Below are 21,442 nucleotides of genomic sequence, written 5' to 3' on the forward strand. Positions count from 1 at the left end.
CGGCGGAAGGACATACACATCTCACGGACTCAGTTGCTGTCTCCTTATGCTCTTGAACCTGTTTTAGGCTGTGGCTGGTATGCAGAGCTGTCTCCTCCATCTAATTGTTCACGTTTGTATCTGGAATCTGTCTTAATTTTGGTATGTTCATTGCAGTTCTTGCCACAAATTCACAGTGCTAATTTACGTCAGTGTCAAGTACCATGAAAGATGAGGAAGGAAACAGAGTAGGAACAAGTCCTGTGAGTGGGGTGACATCCTGAAAGATTGTGCTGTGGATCTTCATCATTTCTGGTTAATTTGTTGTTAAAGTTTCAGCTAACTAATTTAGTTGCTGAATATGGTTGAGCTGAGGATGAGGCAGAGCTGCTCACTTAAAGTACCTGAAGGTTGCCTGTTTTTATGGATGTTGTGTCCAAGCTTTTGCATTTCAATATGAAAGCCTGAAGTTTTAAGTGGCTTGTCAACGTCACTTTGATGTCTCCAGATGTTTATATGAAGGGAGAATGGTAACTCTGTTCAACTGAAGAACACATCTCGGGCACAATTCCTCTCTCCTGCTTCTTGTTTGGTGGCAAGATCTTTGCTGACTCCTGTGCACCCAACTTCTTGTTAGATCTCCTACATTTCCTTCTGAGATTAAATAGCATCTGATAGCTAAGTACTTTTCTACTACCTTCAGGATTAGAGTAACTGAGCTCTGTTATCGCTGGCACAAAGCTTTGTTATTTTAGAACACCGTTCCACATCTCTCACCTAAAGAAGAAAAATACTTTGAAGTGAGGGATTGTGATTTCTCTAATTGGAAGACCTGCAACTGTGGAGTGTTGGGCCAATGGCTGGTGCGAGTCCCAGGAGCCTTCGTGGATATATGTCCTATCACTGCATGCATTTGGCTTTCTCAAAGAATGATTTGCTCAGTGAGAATTTAGCATTGAGTAGTCTTCTGTGGTAGCTAGGCGGTTTCCTTTGGTGATAGTGAACCTAATCTTAAACTTGCTTGTTCTCTTCCTCCAAGGATTAAAAGAAGAGAGAACTGGGTAGGTAGGAAATACTGTCCTTGCCTTAAATTTGGTTCCCTAGGAGGAAAAACATGAAGAGACTAGGAGAGTTGAAGCACGGCAGCTAGGATCCAGGGCAGGTACGCTTTACGGAGAGAGACTGGCAGCAAGTCTTGGCACACTGTGAAGAGAGTCTTTGTATTTTAGTTTCCCTTTTGTGCAGAAGCTGTAGCAACAGGCATGCCATTGCTGCCTGTAGAGCTGGCACGCCAACTTTGGACAGGGGGAACTGACAGCAAGGTTACACCTGGAAAGTCAGTCTCATTAAAAAAGGAGGTGAAGAGTCTTGACTTGCTGATGGCAGTCCAGCAGGGTGGATATTTCTGGAGCTATGGGTTTTTTCCAGCCATACTGTGACATCTGCATTGAAAGACTCCTTTATGTGAGCACAGTATGGAAGTTGTGGATGTTGGAAGCCAGGAATGTTAACAGAGGATGTTTGTGCAGGATGTAAAACACGTAGAGTAGTAGGTGTCTATAGAGAGCGAATCCTTCAATGGTTAATTCGGTGAGTAGTTTGGACCGTGGCGTGGATGTGAGGAATAGCAGGTACTTTTTAAAATCTTGCTTGGGAAGTAGACTACAAGTTCTGCTTTTGTTCTCATAGCTCATTTTGCTTGTATGCTGGTAAGGTGATCTAACTGTAGAGCAGAGTTAAATAACTGGATAAACTAGATGGGGGGAAAAGCTGACTGTATTCAAACAGCCTACATCTGTATCACTGTAACCAACTGGCTTGACAGCATGATGGATTGAAGGAATGTGTAGGATTTGCTGAAAATGTTTGGTTTTGAATTTCATCTACCCCTTCCCTGGTTTGCCAGCTGTCAGTCAAGCATTACAGGAGCAAATCTTCACTGATACAGCTATTCTCTGTCACATCTCATACAGAACAGCTCCGTTGTGTGGATAAGCAATCAATTTTCTACTGCTTTTCTGTCCCCAGGACCTTTTCCCAAGAGATTCTCTTGGAGCCGTTTAAGACTGGTGCCCTGCCTACACAAGGGCTTTCCTTGTCAGTGCTGCTGCTGTAGCCTCAGCTGGCGACAGCTTATTCTAGCAAACTGCGTATCAGCCAAAACCACAGCTCTGCAAGGATGTGCCAGTGCTGATTAAACTTTAAGGAAAGGCTTCAGGAGAGGTGCCAGAATGGGCTTCATGCTCCAAGAGACAGATCAGCTGCCTGGCTCTTTTGGGGAGATAATGTCCCCATCTTAAGATGCTCATGATGGACCCAGTTTTGGATCCAGTCTCTGAAACAAGGAAGATGGTTCAGTATGTGAGAGTATAATTAATATGTGTTCCTAAAGCAACATAGAATCACAGGATCGTTTGGGTGGGAAGGGTCCTTCGAAGGCCATCTAGTCCAACCCCCCTGCAATGAGCAGGGACATCTTCAATTAGATTACTGTGTTCAGAGCCCTGTTCAACCTGACCTTGAATGTTCCCAGGGATGGGGCATCTACCACCTCTCTGGGCAACCTGGGCCAAGGTTTCACCATCCTTGTCGTGAAAAATTTCTTCCTTCTATCTAGTCTAAATCTGCCCTCTTAGTTTAAAACCATTACCCCTTGTCCTATCGCAACAGACCCTGCTAACAAGTTTGTCCTCAATGTGGCATGCAGACACTTCTTACCTGGTCTCTCCACATCACCAAGCTGCTGTTCAATTTGAACGGAGTTTGGATCAGCGAAAGTCTTAAAGACGGTGCTTTGCTCTAAGACTTGGGAAAATATATTGGCAAATAAAGCTTCAGGACCTTTTCAGAAAGGAAAGGCTGGCATTTTGACTCCATTTTGCCTGAAAAGGCTTGGTTAGTACTGCTCTTCACCCTTTATTAAATCAAGTCCTTTTGCAGTGGAGTTGTGTTCTGTGCCAATGTGGACTGGAAACCTCTGTAACTGCTTTAACCTGGCTGTAGTGCTGTGGTTACCGTGTTTCAAAGCAATGCTGGGAACCTGGTGGTGGCTTGTCGAGTGCTTTCGGTACTTTGCTGACATAGTTGTTACAGTATGAACAGAAGTTAATTTGCGTTCGTCATGATTCACTGTATTCTTAAGTATGCTCTTTGGGAGTTCATTCTAGAAAAATAAAAGTTTTTGCTTCCCACCAGTACTGTGGAAGGACTTGAGTTAGCCTTTCCTCATCTATCCTGTACTGTGACTTTTAATGAATTACTGGATGTTGGTAAGGAGCGAGTAGTCTTTTATTTTGGCAGCATTTAAATTAATTGTAAGAGCACCTATCCTCATTTCTTCTTCTTGGAAGACGGTGCACTGAGATTGCTGCAGAGCTGTGTATTGCTGGGGAGAGAGGCACAGACTCTTCTCTGTTAATTTTACATACCACATCTGTGTTTTCCAGGAAACTGGTAGGATGAAATAAGTGTAGCCTTTTGCTTAGAGCTTGTGAGACTTCAAAAAATCTTGGTTTGTTTCTGTTTTTCTCCCAAGGCAGCCTTTCCTGAATCAAGTCATGCAGCTGTAAATGACTGTGTTCATAGAGTACCAAAGTACCAGCCTTCATCTGAAGGCACTGGCTAATGAGCAGCACGTAACTGTGTGTGAGCCCCATACCCTGTGATTAGTCCAAAATAAATCACCAGGAGTGCAAAATAGAGGCGGCTTTGCTGGAGTTACAGGCAGGCCAGGATGCTTGCCTGAACTGTTTGAGTCCTTTAGAAAGAGAAATAATTTCATCAAACCGTTCGCTTTGTTGCTTGTGACATGTTAACGTATACTTAGATTACAATTTCACTGATGTTAATGTGGTCTGAGTTCTGTCTGGTTATAAACGGCTTTACTTGCAAAGCCATAGCATTGTTTGGCTTATGGACTTATCCTGCTGTTTATTTAACCACCCTATTGCCAGTTGCAATTCTGTGAGTTGCTCACAGTTTAGACTGAGCAATTTTGGGTGTTGAGTCTTGTTCTACGAACAGGGTCGCTGAAGATCTTTGTGTTTGAACAGCAAGGGACTGGGGTCCTTTGCTCTGCCAGAGTTGTATTTCCAGCTTGAGGATAAACAGCTCCCGTTGTTGTTGTCACAAATCCTGTAGCAATGGAGGTTAGAAGAGTCATTGGTAAAAGAGGGAAAGAAAATAGCCTGTCACAGGCTGGAGATAGCAAGTAAATCAGTTGTGCTGAAACAAAAGAGGCTATTTTTTCTGAACCCTGCAGTGCTGATGGAAAAACACGTATCTATCACTTCATATAAATCTTTTTGGGGAGGAGTGGGGTGGAATTTAGAGCCAGAGGAGGTAAGGTATGCCCTTCCCAATCTTACATGCATGTTTAATTTTTGGGAGGGGGTATGGTAATTCACAGAGTGATTTGCTCCGGCATTCTTGAACTGGGAAAACTTACTGTGACTATTAGTTTGAGTTTTGGAGTAGAGGGGTGTGGAAATTTGATCACAGCAGGGGAAAGCACACAATATTCCAAGCAGACTGATCACATCTTTGCTTTTGCTCTGCAATCTGCCACACCGAACTGTAATGTTCAAGTGTTTCATTCAGGGACAGCCTTGCAGGGCCATCTTTATAGCATTAGCACCCCCTCAATAATATCCTAAACTGGTGTTTTTCCCCTTGTACAGGCCCTATGCAGAAGACTCGTCCTCCGTAAAACACGATCCAAGGACAGAGCCAAGTGAGAAGGCGAAGCACGAGGAGGAGGAGGAGAGCAGCGGCACTGAGGGTAGAAAGGCCGTTGCGTCGGGCGACGAGGAGGCTCAGCCAGAAGGCAAGAAGAAGAAGCGTTCTGGGTTCAGGGACCGTAAGGTACCAAACTTGGCAGTGTTACACCTGCAGCTGTTGCACTGCAACGGAAGAAGGGGGAAAACTTGCAGAATAGTTCATTTAGATTGTGCTACAGCATGTGCATGGAGTCCGGCTTTTGCTCTGTACTTGTCTTTATTGTCTAAGGACCTTACTCTTTTGGGAACCTACTTTCTTGGCATGCTACCTTGAGTTTCTTTAGGTTGAAACCTGCTTATCTGGAAAACGCAGTACGCTGATCCTCTAAGTGGAGGCGTCTTCTCCTGTCTCTGGTTGGATGTCTGAGAAATGGCTCGCTGAGAAAGCAAGGCTCCTGCCTTGATGGCTGTTAGGATGGTGGATGCAAAGTGGGGAATCAGTGCAAAAGCTTTCAAACTATCTGGAGCATCCAGCATGTGTCTCCATGTGAGTCCACCCATTTGTATGTGTTCACAGGCAAATGGGTGGTGTATATAGGAAGTAAAGGATGAGTGTGGAAAGGAGGGTTATAGGAAAGGCGTACTTTAATTTTTCCTTTAATTATTCCATGTAAACGTAGTTGCTGAAGTACAGTCCCACTCCCTGATCATGGTTAGTCATGTCTCTCTCTTGATGATAAGCCTATTTAATTTTCATATCAGACACACTTTCAAGAGGAGGAAAGCTTGGGTAATGAACTCTATTGTCAGCTTAGGACCTGCCTTCACTGTTGGGCCATCCTGAGAGGTTTGGGCTCCTCAGAACTGTCTGACAACTGGTTTGGTAGTATCTGTAACCACCACTATTACAAGATGTATAATTTGGTCTGATGGAGAGTCCTGTAACTGAGACTCGGCAGGCAGCAGTATTTTTAAACCTGTCTGGATGTCGTTTTTATTGGGCTGTGTTTGATTTAGTATCTTTACAGTGCCAAAGAGGAGAACAGGAGTATATGCTCTTCACAATTCCTTTCTGTATGATTTGCTTCTGATAATTATTGTAAGTCTGTATCCTGGAGGCTGCATCTCAGATGTTAAATTGTGGATGGTCGTATATAATGGCTTAACAGCTTTTCATAAAAAATAGAGCTGTTTTGTTTGAAGTTGCTGAATCATGTTCTGTTCTTGGTTAGAGGAGATTATACAACTTGAAATTTCAAGTGTCTCGTGGTATTTGGGACTCCACACTTTCCCTGTTGTGACATGCTGGTGGCAGCTCAGTGAAGTGATCTTGTAAGATGCTACGTTGAGGTGTTCAGAATTGTCCAGGAATATGGGGTTTTGGCTTGAGCTAATTTTCTTGGCAACTGGGTGTCAGCTACGCTGACAGCTTCAGCAAAACTTCGACTCTTGCCAGTACCACTCAAGAAAAGCGGGTTATTTTTTCCAGTGTCAGCAGATGGACGCAGGTTGCAAAGAGTAAATAAATGCATTTGTTGATACAGTGAGTGTAACGATTTTTATTTTTTTGTCTTATGTGGCTGGTTGCTTCTGGCTAGGGAAGCCAGGGAATGTTTGTTTGCAGGCACGGGCTCTTAAGCCAGTTGTTAGGAGACGTGCCTACGTTGAACAGCTCTTTCCTTCCCATACTAGCAGGGAGGAATGTGGCCACACTTGCCAAATAAGATGCTAGCCAGGCGTGGAGAGTACCGAAGAGGTCAGATGGGAATGACATGCAACCTGGATCCTTTCTCCATCCACAGCTTTCCTTTCTCCTACAGTGCTTGACTCAGGAGCAGCAGTTTCAGCAAGGAGAACACTGTTTAAAACAGACCTCACAATCTTTTTGCCAACATAAGCCCTTTTCTCTCCAGCCTTAAGAACTTTCTCTGACCCGAATGCTGCTGTTGCTTTTGCTTTGTTTATTGCAGGATCTAAACAGTAGTCTCCCAGGTGCTGGACTCAGTGTTATGTTTGAGTGGATCCGTTGTGGGCTTGGTGTTTGATCAGCAATTGCCCTAGTGATTCATCTCGGGAGGTATGTTTGAACATTTCCAGCTCAGATGACAGAGGAAGGTGTGCCTCAGCTCTGCACTTGAAATCAGGGCTGCTCCCAGGATGTGCTGCTCCCCTAATCAGTTCTGTAGCACCTAGGCAATTCCTGACTCTTTTAAGTGTTTAAAACAAACACACAAAAAAAAAGCCCAAACCAAAACCAAACAACAAAATCCACAGTAAAACCCATTTCCAGTGCTTCCCATAATTAATTGAAAATAGTGTGGGGTTTTCCTTGAGAAAAAATTAAGGTTAATTGAAAGCGTTTAACACTTGTTTGTTATCCCAATGTTGCTTTTAATGAAGTTGATGATTAGTGGTGAAATAATAAATTAGGCATGACATTGCTATTTTGGGTAGTGATTCAGTGAAGAGGAAGTCGAAATATAAATTACTCGGCATCTGCTGGGGCTGGTGCTGGGATCATGTGTGGCTGGTTCCTGGGCACATGTTGTTTTGCAGCCTATGCAATGTATAGGTATAGGCAGAAAAGGAAAAAATTGAGTGCTTTTTTTAGGTGGAAGGCTAAGGAGCGGTAATACATGATGTGGGTGGGCTGACGTGTTGATTAATTTGCTGAAAGAGTTTGCATGCAGCATTAGGACTTCAAGATCTGCTTGCAGTGTTTGCTGGTTCCTGCAGGTCTGCTACCTTGGGAGTGTTAGTGATGCTGAGACTTCATTTTGGTGTGCATTACAGTAGGAAACCAAGGAAAACAAATCTGAATTAATTTACCCTGGTAAAATGTGTGCACTGTTGCATGGTCAGGGAGGCCCCAGTGATGCTCTGGAAGTGTACTGAGAAGTTAATTTAGAGCTTTATTTTTATGTCTGCATGGGTTTTAATTTTTTTCCTTTTAACTTGAGGCTTAGCATAAACATCGACTGTCTCAGCAGCAGCTTTGCTCTTGTAGAGCAATGCTGATTACTTGCTCATCTTTCTCCTCCAGTACATACTCTACTAATAAATGCAAAAAAGCGACTTTTCCCTTTGGTCCCATAATATCTTTCTGGAGGCCCCTGGTGACATGAGGCAGCAGTTCTGGAGGCAGGATGAGAATTTTTGGCAGCATTGAGGACTTGTGCGTACGAGGGGAAGGCAGGCGCCTGGGTGCACGCGTTGCCAGGAAAGTATTTTGGAGTATTTCAAAGGCAAGAGGTGGTGGGAGAAGGGACTTGTCTGGGGTGATTTTATGTCCAGATTGTTTAGAAGTAGTATAAAATAAACCTCACGAATGGTGATGTGTACACCCGCATACATACACGTGTGCTTTTTACCTCCACATTTGTATAGCAAGATCAGGGCACCCATATTATGGCCCACTTCAAGTTTAGCACCCAGTCTTAATTAAGTGAGTTGTACCCATTTGCAGGGTCTCGGCTGTTCCCTTCTTGACCTGGCTTTGTATTCAATCCAGTCTTGAAGTCAGAGGGATGGGTTGTAGAATATTTGTTAGTTTTTGCCAGCTGATTAGATCATGGTAGCGAAAATGAGGTAATTGTGAGTTCAGCTGCAGGCAAAAGGGAGTAAGTGTTGCTGCATTTGCTCACTTCTCAGAGGGAAGTTTGAGGAAGAAGTGTGATTGCGGTTGTGATGAAAACAGCCTGTGACATACTAAACAGGCATTTTAGATTCTACTTTTTTGGTCTAGATTATGAGTTATTCATGACTGTTGTTCCTCATAATTTTTTAGGAATGTATTTGTCCTGAAAATTGGAGGTTTATGTCACAACTACTTGCTGGAACTCAGAAGGTTGCAAATTAAAACTAACAGTACCTTCCCATGAAACTTTGAGTAGCTGTACATAATCACATTCCCATCCAAATGTTCACCGTCACAGGTTGCCCAGAGAGGTGGTAGATGCCCCATCCCTGGAAACATCCCAGGTCAGGTTGGATGAGGCTCTGAGCACTCTGCTCTAGTTGAAGATGCCCCTGCTCACGGCAGGGGGCTTGGACTAGATGGCCTTTAAAAGGTCCCTTCCAACCCAAACTATTCTATGATCTGAAAGTCAAATCGCTTAACAAGTAACACCCATTCTTAAACTGCAGTGGACTTAGAGATGCTGCTCTGTGCTTTCATGGAGATGGTAGGTCAGCTCAGCTCTCTTCAGATGTGCAACAGTTTGCATCAGAAGCTGATGGTCATGAAAAATCCTTCATTTCCCACTTTGCTGTCTGCTGCTCTGAGACCTAAAGCAAAATGATCCTGTCAGCTCTCCACCTGCTGCACACTTAGGTCCTGTTTTTGCAAGGGCATTCAGCTGCTTTTGTTGGAGGAGGGGAAGCCCTAAACCACTTCCTTGCTCATGAAACCACAGACTGCATGGGGACAAACCTCTAGGTTCGCAGACCTGCGTGCAGTTGTGCTGCACGTTGAGACATGAGACCTTTTTTAGCCTGTCTCGTTTTGTGAGCCATGCCACATTGCTTTGGGAGCCATACATGGCTTCGGAGTTACAGACTGACCCTCCCTGCTCTACAGCTGTGTATTTAAAATTGCATCTTCCTGAGTGCCTGGCAGACAGCTGGGGAAGCTTTTTATTTTGCAGTAGGTGTGGACAGAAGACGGGATGGCAAATGATTGAGGAAAGGGCCACATAGTAACTGGATGTCTTGCTTCTATTGCAAGTGATGATCGTGATGGACTTGAGGGTGCAGTGTGGATCTGAATGAGGTGCTGGAAAATGGCTGTGCCCAAAGTCGAAGCAGCATGTAGACTCTGTAACATCAATAAAGCAGGGGCCTTGAGGATTACCGCGAGCTTGGGATAAGAAAGAGCTGGCAGTAAGTTGCTGGACTGGTAAGGAAGAGTCTCGGTAAAGATGTCAGGCGAAGAACAATGGCAATGCCCATGCTCCAAAAATGAGAAGAAAAGCACCTGACAGCAGCAGGCCTGTCAGTAGTGTCCTGGCAAGATCTTAAAACAGATATAGTGGAAAGATCCATTGCAGATGTGAAGTCAAACAGGGTAAAATGAAACATGGTTTTACTGGCAGAAATGTCAAGACTCATGTCTCCGGTGCAGCAGTGGAGTCGTTGAGTAAAAGAGGTGTAACTTACCTAGCTGGGATGAAGGAAAGCATTTCATAGTGCCTTGTAAGAAATTATTCCACCGTCTTGGAAAATCGGGAGTAATGTAAAGTCAGGCAGCCAAGTGTTTCAGCTAGAAGGCAGGCTGTTGTTGCAAGGGTGTCATGGATGGAGGGAGCTGTTGTTTGCAGCCTGTGGTGTCTGTTCCTGGCTCCAGTCCTGGGCTTGATACTGTAGTTGGTTTTAGTTGTCTTACTTGAAGGTAAAAATACTTAACTCCAGTTTTGGCGGATCAAGTTGGGTGAGGTGTTATTCATAATGAGATCAGGTCATGCTACAGGAAGGAGTGAGATACGGGTCTGCAATCACAAGTCAGAAGATCACTTTGGCATAATGAGTTACTGCTGGCCATGTGGGAGCTGTAGACAAAGGCGCATCCAGCTTTGCAGCTGCAAAGAGCTGGGAAAGTGTGTGTTGTTGTTTACTGCAGTACTAAATTACTGATAGACTTGTAATTTAGCAATAAAACAACTGCTTTCAATCCAGTGCCCTTATGCTTGGGAGACCTTGTGGACTGAGGCAATAAAAATGGGATTAAATTCGTTGATTCTAGGTGCAAAGGCTAGTAGCAAAAGGGACTAGGGACAAAAGTTTTCTTCTGTGCAGGTGGCTGCAGGAAAGAGGGACCTGGTTGTAGTGGTTATGCAAGGACATTTTTGAATTATGAAAAAGCTATGGTGATGCTAAAAAGAGTGGTGAGAATGCTTTAGATATTGTCATTATAGATAGTGTCATCTTCAGCCATGTTTGCTGGAGAGCTGAGCTGGAACAACTGTAGAGGATAAAGGCTTTGCTCTCCCCTAGCTACTTTACCCAGGCCTGGCTTGAAGGATTAAAAGTCTTTGGCTTGTTTTATCCTAGAAATATGAAAAATTAGAGAGGGTGTTGTCTTTCTGATAAATATCAGGGTGGGGAAGTTGTTCGAGTTAAAGGACAAGGCTGAAATGGGACCAAAGCCACCAAAGCCATAAATGATCTACAGCTGCCTTGGCAGTACCCTTGATCTTGCCTGTACTCTTCCAGCAGATTGGTGGTGTTGGGCTTTTTCTTCTGTCCTGTGGCTCTTGGCCAGAAGTGCTGAAGGTTTCAAGTACATTATGGACTGTTAAACATGGCATATGATGCAGGAACGAAAAGCTGAACTAAGAAGGAAAGTTTTCTGTTCTAATACATAATGAAGTGTAGGTCTTTGTGCTTTTTTTCTCCCTTGTGGCCTTATGTTGTGATTTTGTTTGTAAAAGCTTTCTGTTCTCTTTGATTAGTTCCAGCTGTGTTTTGGGGAAAACAGTTCTAGGTACAAAATAATTGCTACTGGCAGAGTGAGCAAACGGCAGAGTGGTGGGGAGAAGAGGACTGAGTGGAGAATGTTTCTGCAGAATTTTGCCCAAGTGATAGGAAAGAGGAAAAAATGAGGCTGGGTGACTGAGCAACCAGCTGCGGCTCCAAGTAATTTTTTCCAAGACTCAGCTTGAAAGTAAAGGTCTCTCCCAACTCTCCCAGACTTTTCTTTTACTTCATTTATTAATCATAAATCAGACCCTTCAACACTGTGGTTAAATGCTGATCTGCTTTCGATTCACAGATGTGATACTAGTGGGTTTTTTATGTTCACGTTTAAAAGCGCCTTCAGGGATTCTGTTAATTTGTTTTTTCTGTCATCATAAAGAGTCAAAAGTTATCAGCAGTAAAGACTCATTGTGTTTGTTCTTAATCCTGGGACATCAGGAGCTAATACTTCCAATTTTCCTGGTAGTTCAAAGGCTGAGGATAGGAGGGATTTTGACCCTTTTGGCATTTTTTCTTTCCAGTGTTGTGTTGCTGCACACAACTTTGTTGTCACGTGGCAAAACCTTCGCAGGACTAAGGGTGGCGGCTAATGCAGGTGCTGGATGAGGAACCATGCACATCTAATGCTGGTTAAATTGCATTTCCAGGTAATGGAATACGAGAACAGGATCAGAGCCTACTCCACGCCGGACAAAATCTTCAGATACTTCGCCACTTTGAAAGTCATAAACGAACACGGTGAATCGGAGGTTTTTATGACACCGCAGGATTTTGTGAGATCGATAACACCTAATGAAAAACAACCAGAAAGTGAGTGATGCGTGTGTGTGTGTGTGTATAGTAACTGGAGAAATGAATACAGCGAAGGGGAATAAACTCTCCTGTTTCTGCTTACCTGATCTTTAAATTTCCCATCAAACAGTTACATTGTCGGGTATTGTCCGTCTCATTATGTTGAGAGGTACGGCACAAAATGGGGCTTGCTCTCTGAGGGTGCTGCCACAGTCAAAAAAAAAAAACCCAAAACAACATAAGTGGTGTTTGCACCAGCGCAAATAACGGTGATCGTTCAGGTTCAGAAGTGTCAATTGGGGTACGCTTCTTGGGAGCTTTGAATCTGGGATGGCTAGGGCTAGAAAGCACCTCCTGAAGCTATCTATTCCTCCTTCATGCTCCAGACCCAAAATTAGCCTAACCCCTTCCACCTTGCCTGAAGTGCTACTGCAGCGTATTACATCTTGCTGGTATGAGACCTTGAAGAGCAGGTGAGATGACTTTCTTGTATATTTATTAGTGAAAGATTGCCTTCAACGGAAACTGTTTAAGAACTGTTCATAAACCTTCAAAAGGAAGATACTTTAAAAAGGAAAACCTTCACAATAAATGGGTCCAGTCAGCTCTGTGTGCTTGGCTGAGCTGTGATGCTGCTGGCCAGGGTGGGACTTGCCTCTGGCTTCAAATTCCATGGGGATTGCAGGGAAGCATGTCAGCTGTGGTACCTCTGGGAGTTTGGCAGGCAACAGGCAGGAGAACAGATGCTGTTTTTTCCTGGTGCGGAAAGCTTTGTCCTGAGCATTTGGTAAGAGGTTGGTTTTTGTGGGGTGGCAGGAGGATTTTTGCCTGCCTTCTGCTTTGGAGATTTGTGTTTTGGGTGAGACGTGGGAAATCAGGTTTCTTGGTCTTCCACAGTGTATCTCAAAGAATGAAAGAAGCTTTTGTCAGATAAAAGCTCCTCTCCCCTGTTACAGGCATTGATGAAGAACCTCATCCCCCAAATGTTAACTTTTTGAGAGCGGAGTTTATGTACAAACTGGGTACATAATTCGTACATACAAATGACGTACAACATGTTTTGATATCTTACCTGACAGCTCCTAAATAAATACCATATGTATGCTTGTGCTTAGAAAACAACAATGCGAAGTGTGTGCAGGAGGGAAGAAAAAAGAATCCTGGCATGTTAAAAGCATGTTGGTGAATTGAAATTTAGGTTTTCTTCAAGTCCTGCAAATGTAGTTTTCATATGAATTACATGGTTCCATTTTCAGTGAAGAAATAGTCTGAGCAATTAAACAGAAGGTAATGTTCGTAGATGCTGAAATTGTGTTACCATCTTGTCTATCTAAAGCTCCTTGAATTGGTAATTTGAAAAGCAGTAGCACCTGGTTGAGTGCAAGTCTCCCCATGCAAGGAACGTTTTTGTCAGTGAGCTTAGAAATGGAGCCACCTATATTTAATTTCAAGACGTGCTTCTTTCTTACTTCTTCCATGCAATATATGTGCTTGGTGCACTTTAAGGTGTGCATAGAAAATAGGTGGAAGAGTGCTCAGAAAACACCTACTTTGGGGACAAGCGAAGGTGACTAACGGGTAATAATTTATCAGTCTTAGCCACTAACTTTCCACTGTAACTGTTATTATCCTGGCTAGGTGAGCTGCTTAAATGTCCTGTGAAGCCTGTCGTGCCTTTAAGCGCCTGCAAATGCTGCCAGTCAGTGACACAAAGCAGCCTAAAAGGGAAGAAAATTGCTGTAGTGATACTTAGAGGTGCTCTAGGAAAGTGGAATGAGATGGAAATCAAGATTTGACTGCCCGTCAGCAGGCAAAGCAGGAGCGTGGCATCTTATATCTTGTTGGTTTGAAAATCTGTCTTGAGGACCATTACCATGGTGGACTTGCTTCTAGACGAAACTGCCACAGGGATGGTTGTTCCTTATGAATGCTGTACATCATGACAATCACGGTAATGTTTTTTTAATACATAATGAACAGTAGAAGAGTAAAACACTTAATGCTCCAGTAAAGTCAAAGCAGCCATAAACTTGTTCCCAAATGTTTTAAAAGCTGGTAGTAAAAAAAAAAAAAAAGTCTGATTTTAAAACCAGAAGTTCAAGACGAAGACTGCTACCTGCTGGCCGCTTTATTTCCGTACTTTACATCCGTTTGGTACTTTTGACTCATAGGATAATCGAGATTATAGATTAGTAGGGAAATGCCGAGGCAGCTTTCTCCCTTAGTCACGACTCGGGTGTGCCCTCCGCCGGGGCTGGAGCATCCTGCCTTCATCCCAGGGCCCTCCTTCGGGTAGTGACGTAGCCTGGAGCACTCCTTGGAAATCTCCTTCAGGTAGTGACGTAGCCCACTGTAATCGTACTAGCTAGGTAGATTAGTGCTTGAACGGAATTATGGATGACTGTCTGCAGTCCTGCTGACCCCGAGGTTTCCTATGAGTGGTATTTGTCGATGGGTTTGTGCTGCGAAGCAATCGTCTTCTGGTCCTGTAAATTAAGAGAGTCCTGCGTAAGCAGCATGAGACACGAGCAGGGCAGGGAATGCTCTGAATGCTCAAGCTGCTGGTCATAATTTCAGCAAGTAATTTCTTGTTAATATGTCTGCTATTTTATGGAGAGAAAATACTGTGGAATGTAAGTGATAAGGAGTAATGAGTCCCTATCCAAGTCCCTGTTGTACTTATTTTTAAACTGCTTTTGTACTGCGAGGTATCTTATGCCTGGTTCATTTTTATGGATTACATAGGGGAAAGTTTGATTTATTGTCAATAAAGCATCAACTGAATTCTAGACTGCATTTTCCTAGCTTGGGGAAAATGAATGCCAATTCATTAGCTCCTGTAGATTGCTTTCTCTTAATAGTTCAGTAAAACTTTCTGCTGTAGCTTTCCCAAGTAGACAAGATTGCTTAAGGTGTGACACATTCTCGCTGAGCTTGAAAGTGCCTGTCAGAATAAGCCAAAGAATGGCATTAAACTTGGAAGCTGCTTTAAAAAAAAAAAAAATAAAAAATCTTTATATACTATCTAGAAAGTCCAGGTGCCAGCAGAAGCGTGGGCAGTGATATCTGCTCCCTGCAGTCCTGTGCTGTTTTTTTTCCTCCCACCTTCTCTGGTAGCTGAGAGGTTGCTTGGCTCCAAGGCTGGATGAGCCGGAATGGTTGCTTCATACCTGGCACTTGCTTGGTACCCCAGCCCAAAACCAGCTGAAAATACTACACCTCTGTCTCCAGTGGGAAGGGTAAGGGTTTGCAAAAACCCCGTTTTAGATGTTGCACGTCTGCAGACGCAGCATGGGCTTTTGATGAAGGTGTATGAAGCCATGACACTCGATGGGAGCCGTAACCATGCCTGATAACTTGCAGGTCGTTGCTGCCAGGTTCTCTGTAGTCCTACGTAGCTGTGGGGCTGCATGAAAGTGTCCAAGTGTTTGGACCTGCTTGGTGGTGGCCTGCCCAGTCCTCCATTCTTTCCTAGTCTCCAAGTTCCCTCCACTTCCCAAGTTTCTCTGGGTCCATTCTGCATTGATCGTTTTCCTGGGAAAAGTGAGTATTTTGGAGCAACCTGGGCTAAGAAAGAGCTGTGACTTAGCCAGCCAGTACCAGGTTTTTTTAGTCTTTGCAATAAAGCTTAAAAGAAGTAAAAAAGGCTTCATGTCTCATCATGCTGTAACGAAGACAGGTTATACCCAGAGCAGTCTTGCTCTTTCACCCAGCGTTAACCTCCCTGGTTAAGCCAAACTCCTGCCTCATGAAAGATGCCTTTCAAGATCCATCACGCTCAGCAGCAGCTTAAATATCTGAAGTCTTGGAAATGCCCTGGAAGGTTTTCCTTTTTTTGTTTGGTGTTTTTTGTCTGCAAGAAACCACAAACATGCTGTTGAAGCACAGCCAAAAGCAGCAGCCTCTGCGCGTAGGACAGTGTCGGAGGCGAGGAGCTGTGAAGGATGGAGCCGATGTCTGCTGACTTGATCAGCTTGATTCTGTGTTTCTAAATGTTGGGGTTTCTTTGTCTGGACTTCATGAGTAGCTGAGCACCAGCTGGGTTCTGGGTTCTGTTGCAATGCTTGAGTGATTATTTGTTATTTTGAGTTAAGTTTGTAAAATAAAGATCTGATCTTCTGTAGAACCAGCAGTGGTGAGCTGTGTCAAGCACTCCTCTGGTCTGGTGGGGACAGGGAGGACTCCCTAGGCTCATACAGATCTCTAAGCTTGTGCAAAATGTTCGACTGGGATGTTTAAAACCCAGAAGGAAACTAGAGATGCTGAATTTGCCTTATGGTTTTTGATGGGGATTTATTTCTGTCTTCTCCCCCAAACACATCTGCTGGAGAGGCCTTCAGGTAGAGGGTATAAGTAAGAAGGGGAGGTAACTTGGTGGTTATCTTCCAGAACCAGGAGGGTGAATAGATGTGGGGTTTTTTTTCTGTGGAAATGTCATTTCTAAGCAAGGATCTTCTCTGAGCCTGTCGTGCCTGATATGAGACCCCAGGAACCTAGCTAACGAGGAGCGAGAGGTGCATTTATGTGCATGCGTATGTGATAGTCATCAGAAGAAACGAATAATTAAGGCTTCCAGTATAGTTGATGGGTTGGTATGGCTGATCTGTTGTGTTATGAATGCACATCTCGTAGAGAGACTGACTGTTGGAGGAGGGTGAGATAGAGGACAGCAAAGTAGTTCCTTGGACAAAATAATTCTAGACTTTAAGACAAACCTGAAAGTATTGCCCCCTGAGAAATCTCAGGGAGCTCATTGTTTGCTTGCAGATTACATTTTAAATTCAGGGAAGAATACTCATACAAAAATCAGAAGCTGAGTTACAGCTCTGGAGGGGAAAACTTGGTCCAGAATTTTCTCCTCCCAAAATGTAGCATGGATTAGAAGAGCCTGATTAGCAGGCTCTAAGTAGTAATTAGCCCTTTTGTGCATCTTCTTGCAAGAAAGACTCCATGTTATCTAATAGATAACATGGGCAATGGGAAAGGAAAAGCAGATGATAAGTAAACATTACTCAAATAATGTGAAAAATCTGACAAGGATATAAAGACTGGAAGGAGTTGGAAAGGTTTTTCCATCAGTGGAAAACTGCTGGCATCCCAGAGGACATCTTGATGGTTTCTAATTGATCTCAACTGTGTTCTTGGCATAATATAATAGTACTTCTAGAAGCTCGTTTGTTAAATATTTTTTAAAACTGCAATCTATAATCTGCTGCCCATGGCTTTTTTTTTTTTACAGGATAACATGAAGAGCTTAGTAATTGTTTAGATACTTAGCAAGTGTGGTAATTAGCTAGCTTTGAGTGAATCGTGGCATATATGTTTTTGTTAATCAGCAGAAATACCGTAAGCAGATTTGATTAGAGCTGAATAAGAGTAACAGCAGGCTATTCTGTGGGTTTTTTTCCTTTACCTATTTCCTTCTCCTTTAAAACATATTCCACAGCTCAAAAAGAAAGAAATAAATGCAGAGAATACAGTTCTGCTTTTGAACACCCTCTTTTCCTCATGGTGGCAGGCAGCGAGTGTGAGTAATTTGGATTTATTTTGAAACATTTTTATTTTTAGAGTGCTGTGAAAGTATCATCACACAAATAAGAGTGGGAGCCTTTATTCTTAATACTAGTGAGTAAGTGGTGTCAGTCTAATCTGAAATAACACTTATAGTGATGCTATTTGCTTAGCTACTCCACAGCAGTGTTGCTCTTTCTTTTGGTCCCCTGATGGTACTTTAAGTGATATCAGAATTTGTAGGAGTAACATATAGAGGTACCTAAAGATTACACGCAAGCTGGCTACGGCGAGCACGTCTGGAAATCGTTGCAATGACCAGTGGCACCGCGGAAGGCGAGCGGCTGGTGCAGAACCCTTGGCTGGATGAGCAAAAGGGGCTTCGATAATCCAGATGTGTGGTGAAAGGTGAAGTGTTGTACAGTGTTACGTGTAAATAAAAGGCGTATTCTGGGGCAGGTGGTGATGAAAGCTCTGGCTTTGTTCGAGCAGAAACAAGCATTCTGGGTGGTGACTATGCAATCTGGAGTAGCCGTGGTGCACATCGTGCTGCCTTCGGTCCCAGGAAGGCTTTGTGAAACAGCCAGGTGTCCTCCTGAAACTATCTCTGGATTTCACTGCAATCTCTCTCGAAGGGAATCCTTTAATCCCTTTGTGGGAGGATGGTATTGCAGCCCCTGCTTTTCACTGAAAGTTGGAAAAGCTCTTTTTTACTGATAAACATGCCTATTGGCTTGTGTTCCTGCTCCAGTAGCCCAGGCAGGGGCTATTTGTTTTATGAGTGTATCACTTAAAGACAATCCTGTGGTAGCTTTAATTTAGCATGCTGGCTTTTGAATAACAGAGATCTAGTAACTAACATTCTTTCCTTTCCTTGTTCGGATGTAATTGTCCTCATTCGTTCAGTGTTTCCATTAGCTCTCCAGCCTATGCGAACGCTGAATTGTAATGTCTTAGAGGAAAAGCCTTTTGGGTTTTTCATGAAACGTAAAGAAAGAATAACATGGGCATCAGGCAACAGTCCCTCTTTTTTTCGTGGTTTCCTTTTGTTAACTTCGAAGGTTAAAGACTTGTGGAAAAACACATAGCTAAGTCCATAAAAAAGAAAAACTGCATTGGAAAAGGGGAAATGTATCCAGTAAGACTGTGTGCTTTGACCACAGAAATGCCCTTTTTCAACTTTTTGAATTGGCTTGTTCTGTTGGGAGCTGTGGTAAGGGGAATTTATTTATAGAGGACTTAGTTAATGCAGCAGAGCAGAGGGGATATCGTTGGGCATGGCTGGGAGTAAGGGTGAGCATAAAACACTGGTGTGAACCAATATGCTTGTGCTTGCAATAGGTAACGCTGTCTTCCAGGGCATGCTGATACAGTGACATGAAAAAAGGCAGCGGCAGAAGTGACAAATTTTTGTGCTGCATTTTCATATAAACGTCTCTCCCCGATCTCAGAGTCATGCATAAGCCAAGGTTATATATATGCTTCTCGTCAGATGTGATTGTGTCAAAGGAGGCTGACATGGTACAGGTAATGATAATTACATTTCTGTAACTGCTCTGGTGGTGTAAGCAGTTTCTTCGGCATATAATGAAATGCTTGGAGCAATCAAGCTTGAGGACAGACCTGGCAGCTTCTACACCTGGCATGAGGGTTTGGATGCAGTTACCGAAGAGCCCTACGTAGGTCAAGGTCCATCGCTCTGTCCCTCGCAGCAATAGTTTCAGGTTAGCCAGACGCTTTGTTTTTCTCTGTCTTTGCGTGACATGCCATAGCCATCGAGGAAGCACATAGAAAGAAACATCTCTGTGCTTAGGTGGATGAGGCTGGACCAAACCCCAGTCTGCAGGCTAACTGCCCTGTATTCAGACCTCCTGATTTCATCAGTGTGTTTTCCTTTCGCTCACTCCATCGTTACTGTAATTTATTGCTGTTAACTCTCGTGCTGCTTTTTAGTCCCTCCAGTCATACCCCCATTGCCTCCCCTTTTGCCCGCCTCATGCTACATCTGTGGAGAGCACAAGATTTATAATACCAGCCTCCTCCTTTAGTATAGGTACTGGCATTCTGCCTTTTTAGGTGTCGTTTGGCTGTTTTTAGTAACTTTTCTGTATGTACACACAGACTTGTATATATATTATTAGATATTCTATAAATATTTCTTACCTATGTTTAGAAACATATAGGATGTTTACTATATATATTAAAAACCCAGTTGTTAGTTCATCTTTTCTTGCTGTTCATCTACAGTTCATTCATTTTGGGTCTCCTTTGAAACCCATTTGCTTTCCCAACAGTAGTGTCCAGCTGGGAGGTGGGGGGGTGGGTGTGCGTGCCATGAAGACTATTTTCACTTGCCATTTTTAACCTGTGTCTCTCTTTAGCTTTCCTTGAGTACATGTGTAAGGTCAGGCTGTCAGGGATATGTCTTACAGCACTATTTCCTGGCATGGGAACAGGAGGTGTGCTTCAGAAATGACTTTATTACGACACGTGGACATAAGCTAAGCTCAGCTTAGCGGTTAGCATCCAGATGGATGGTCAGGGGTGAGATCCAACCAGATAACATGTCTCTGGCAAAATAAGCACATTTATTAAATGAATCCTGCCTCAAAATGTGGCAGTACTTATTGTACTGTGCTTATGCCCACAGCTTTGAGGAGGAACAAAATTCTTGAGAAGATAAAAATCTGAAAATGTGTATGAGTATGCATTTTTTCACTCTGTTGTCAAGCGCACAAAATACTGAGAAGGTGCCTTCTGGCTTGAATATTCACAAATCCAGAAAGCCTTCTGGCAATTGCCTCGGCCTTTGAAATTGGTGTTGGAGGAGTTTTAGCTGCTTTACTTCAGGAAGGTCAAGGGGGTCACGATGAATAACTCCATTTTATGCACCCTAACCATTCCAAACCTTTCCAGTAGACAGGACGGGTTTTATTATCCTCCTTCATGAGCAGGTGACGCAGCAGGTGTAGGAGAGATTTTATTTTGTGTTTTTTCCATCTTTTTTCTAATTTAAATGGAAATGAGGATGTGAAAATTATTATAAACAGTGGCAGAAAGTGCATGCGACATAGCTCTTCCGAAAAAGTGGTTTTATTTTTCGGAGAACCAAAAACTGGCCCATATTCTCCCAAATTACTGGAAGTGCTTGGTTTGAGTTCTGCTTGATCTCCTCCCACGGTGCATCTTCCTGACTTAATTCGAGCTTTGCGATCCAATGTTCCTGAATGTTTTTGTTACCTTGCTTATATGTGCATTCATTAGTGTACATATAGCTGTCCAGGCATTGCGGATTAGATTGAGAGCTCTGCGCCTTAACTCTGCAAATGCTGGGATTTCTCCCCACTTCAAGATAGAAAAAACATTTTGTGATGGTATGAGAGATTGAATTTACTAGTATAAATAACTCCTCTCCCTGCCTTTCTGCAAAATGCCCTTCTTGCTAAAGCGCTTGCTCTTACCAATGCAGCTACAACTTACCTCTTTCAAAATCTATTCATGAGCAATTTTATACTAAAATAAGTTTTGGATTTATTTGGGAATATCCCGATTAATTATAGGAACAATTCTTTGTTTTCCAATTTGTGAGCCATTCAAAAGGTGTTATTAAAATGAACAAGAGTTTTACCAACTTGCATTTACATGGGGCATCACGGGTGGAAAGTTTTTGCCTGGTAATAGTGCAGGAATCTTCTGCTTTGCGGTGGGTATTGCATGCTCTTGAGAGGTGCTGGGAGCTGTGCTCTAAAGTCCCTGCTAGAAGGAGGTTTTCTTCTCTGATACTACACGTTAGTTGTCTTTCATGATCAAAATACAAAGTACAAAATGCATGAAGCCAAAAAAATTTTCCGTCTGTACTTACACTTTCTACTGATGCGATTCAGACAGTGTATTTTACTTTCTAATCCTCACTCAAACAGAAAACCCAAGAAACGCTTCTTATACTCTTAAGAGCGTTTTTTTAAAGT

At 43.2% G+C, this 21,442-nt stretch overlaps 1 protein-coding gene across 3 annotated transcripts in view; it reads left to right on the plus strand.

Annotated features, from left to right (window-relative positions):
- MICU1 (mitochondrial calcium uptake 1) overlaps positions 1–21,442 on the plus strand; it is a 95,686-nt gene that overhangs the window by 10,129 nt on the left and 64,115 nt on the right. For all 3 annotated transcript variants that reach the window (XM_010296389.1, XM_010296390.1, XM_010296391.1), the window contains exons 2-3: positions 4,659–4,842; positions 11,819–11,981. In XM_010296389.1, the coding sequence (XP_010294691.1) occupies positions 4,659–4,842; positions 11,819–11,981 (347 nt within the window). The remainder of the gene's footprint in view (positions 1–4,658; positions 4,843–11,818; positions 11,982–21,442) is intronic.

The sequence above is a fragment of the Phaethon lepturus genome, unplaced genomic scaffold (assembly GCF_000687285.1).
Source record: "Phaethon lepturus isolate BGI_N335 unplaced genomic scaffold, ASM68728v1 scaffold19851, whole genome shotgun sequence".
NCBI classification, from domain to species: Eukaryota; Metazoa; Chordata; class Aves; order Phaethontiformes; family Phaethontidae; genus Phaethon; species Phaethon lepturus.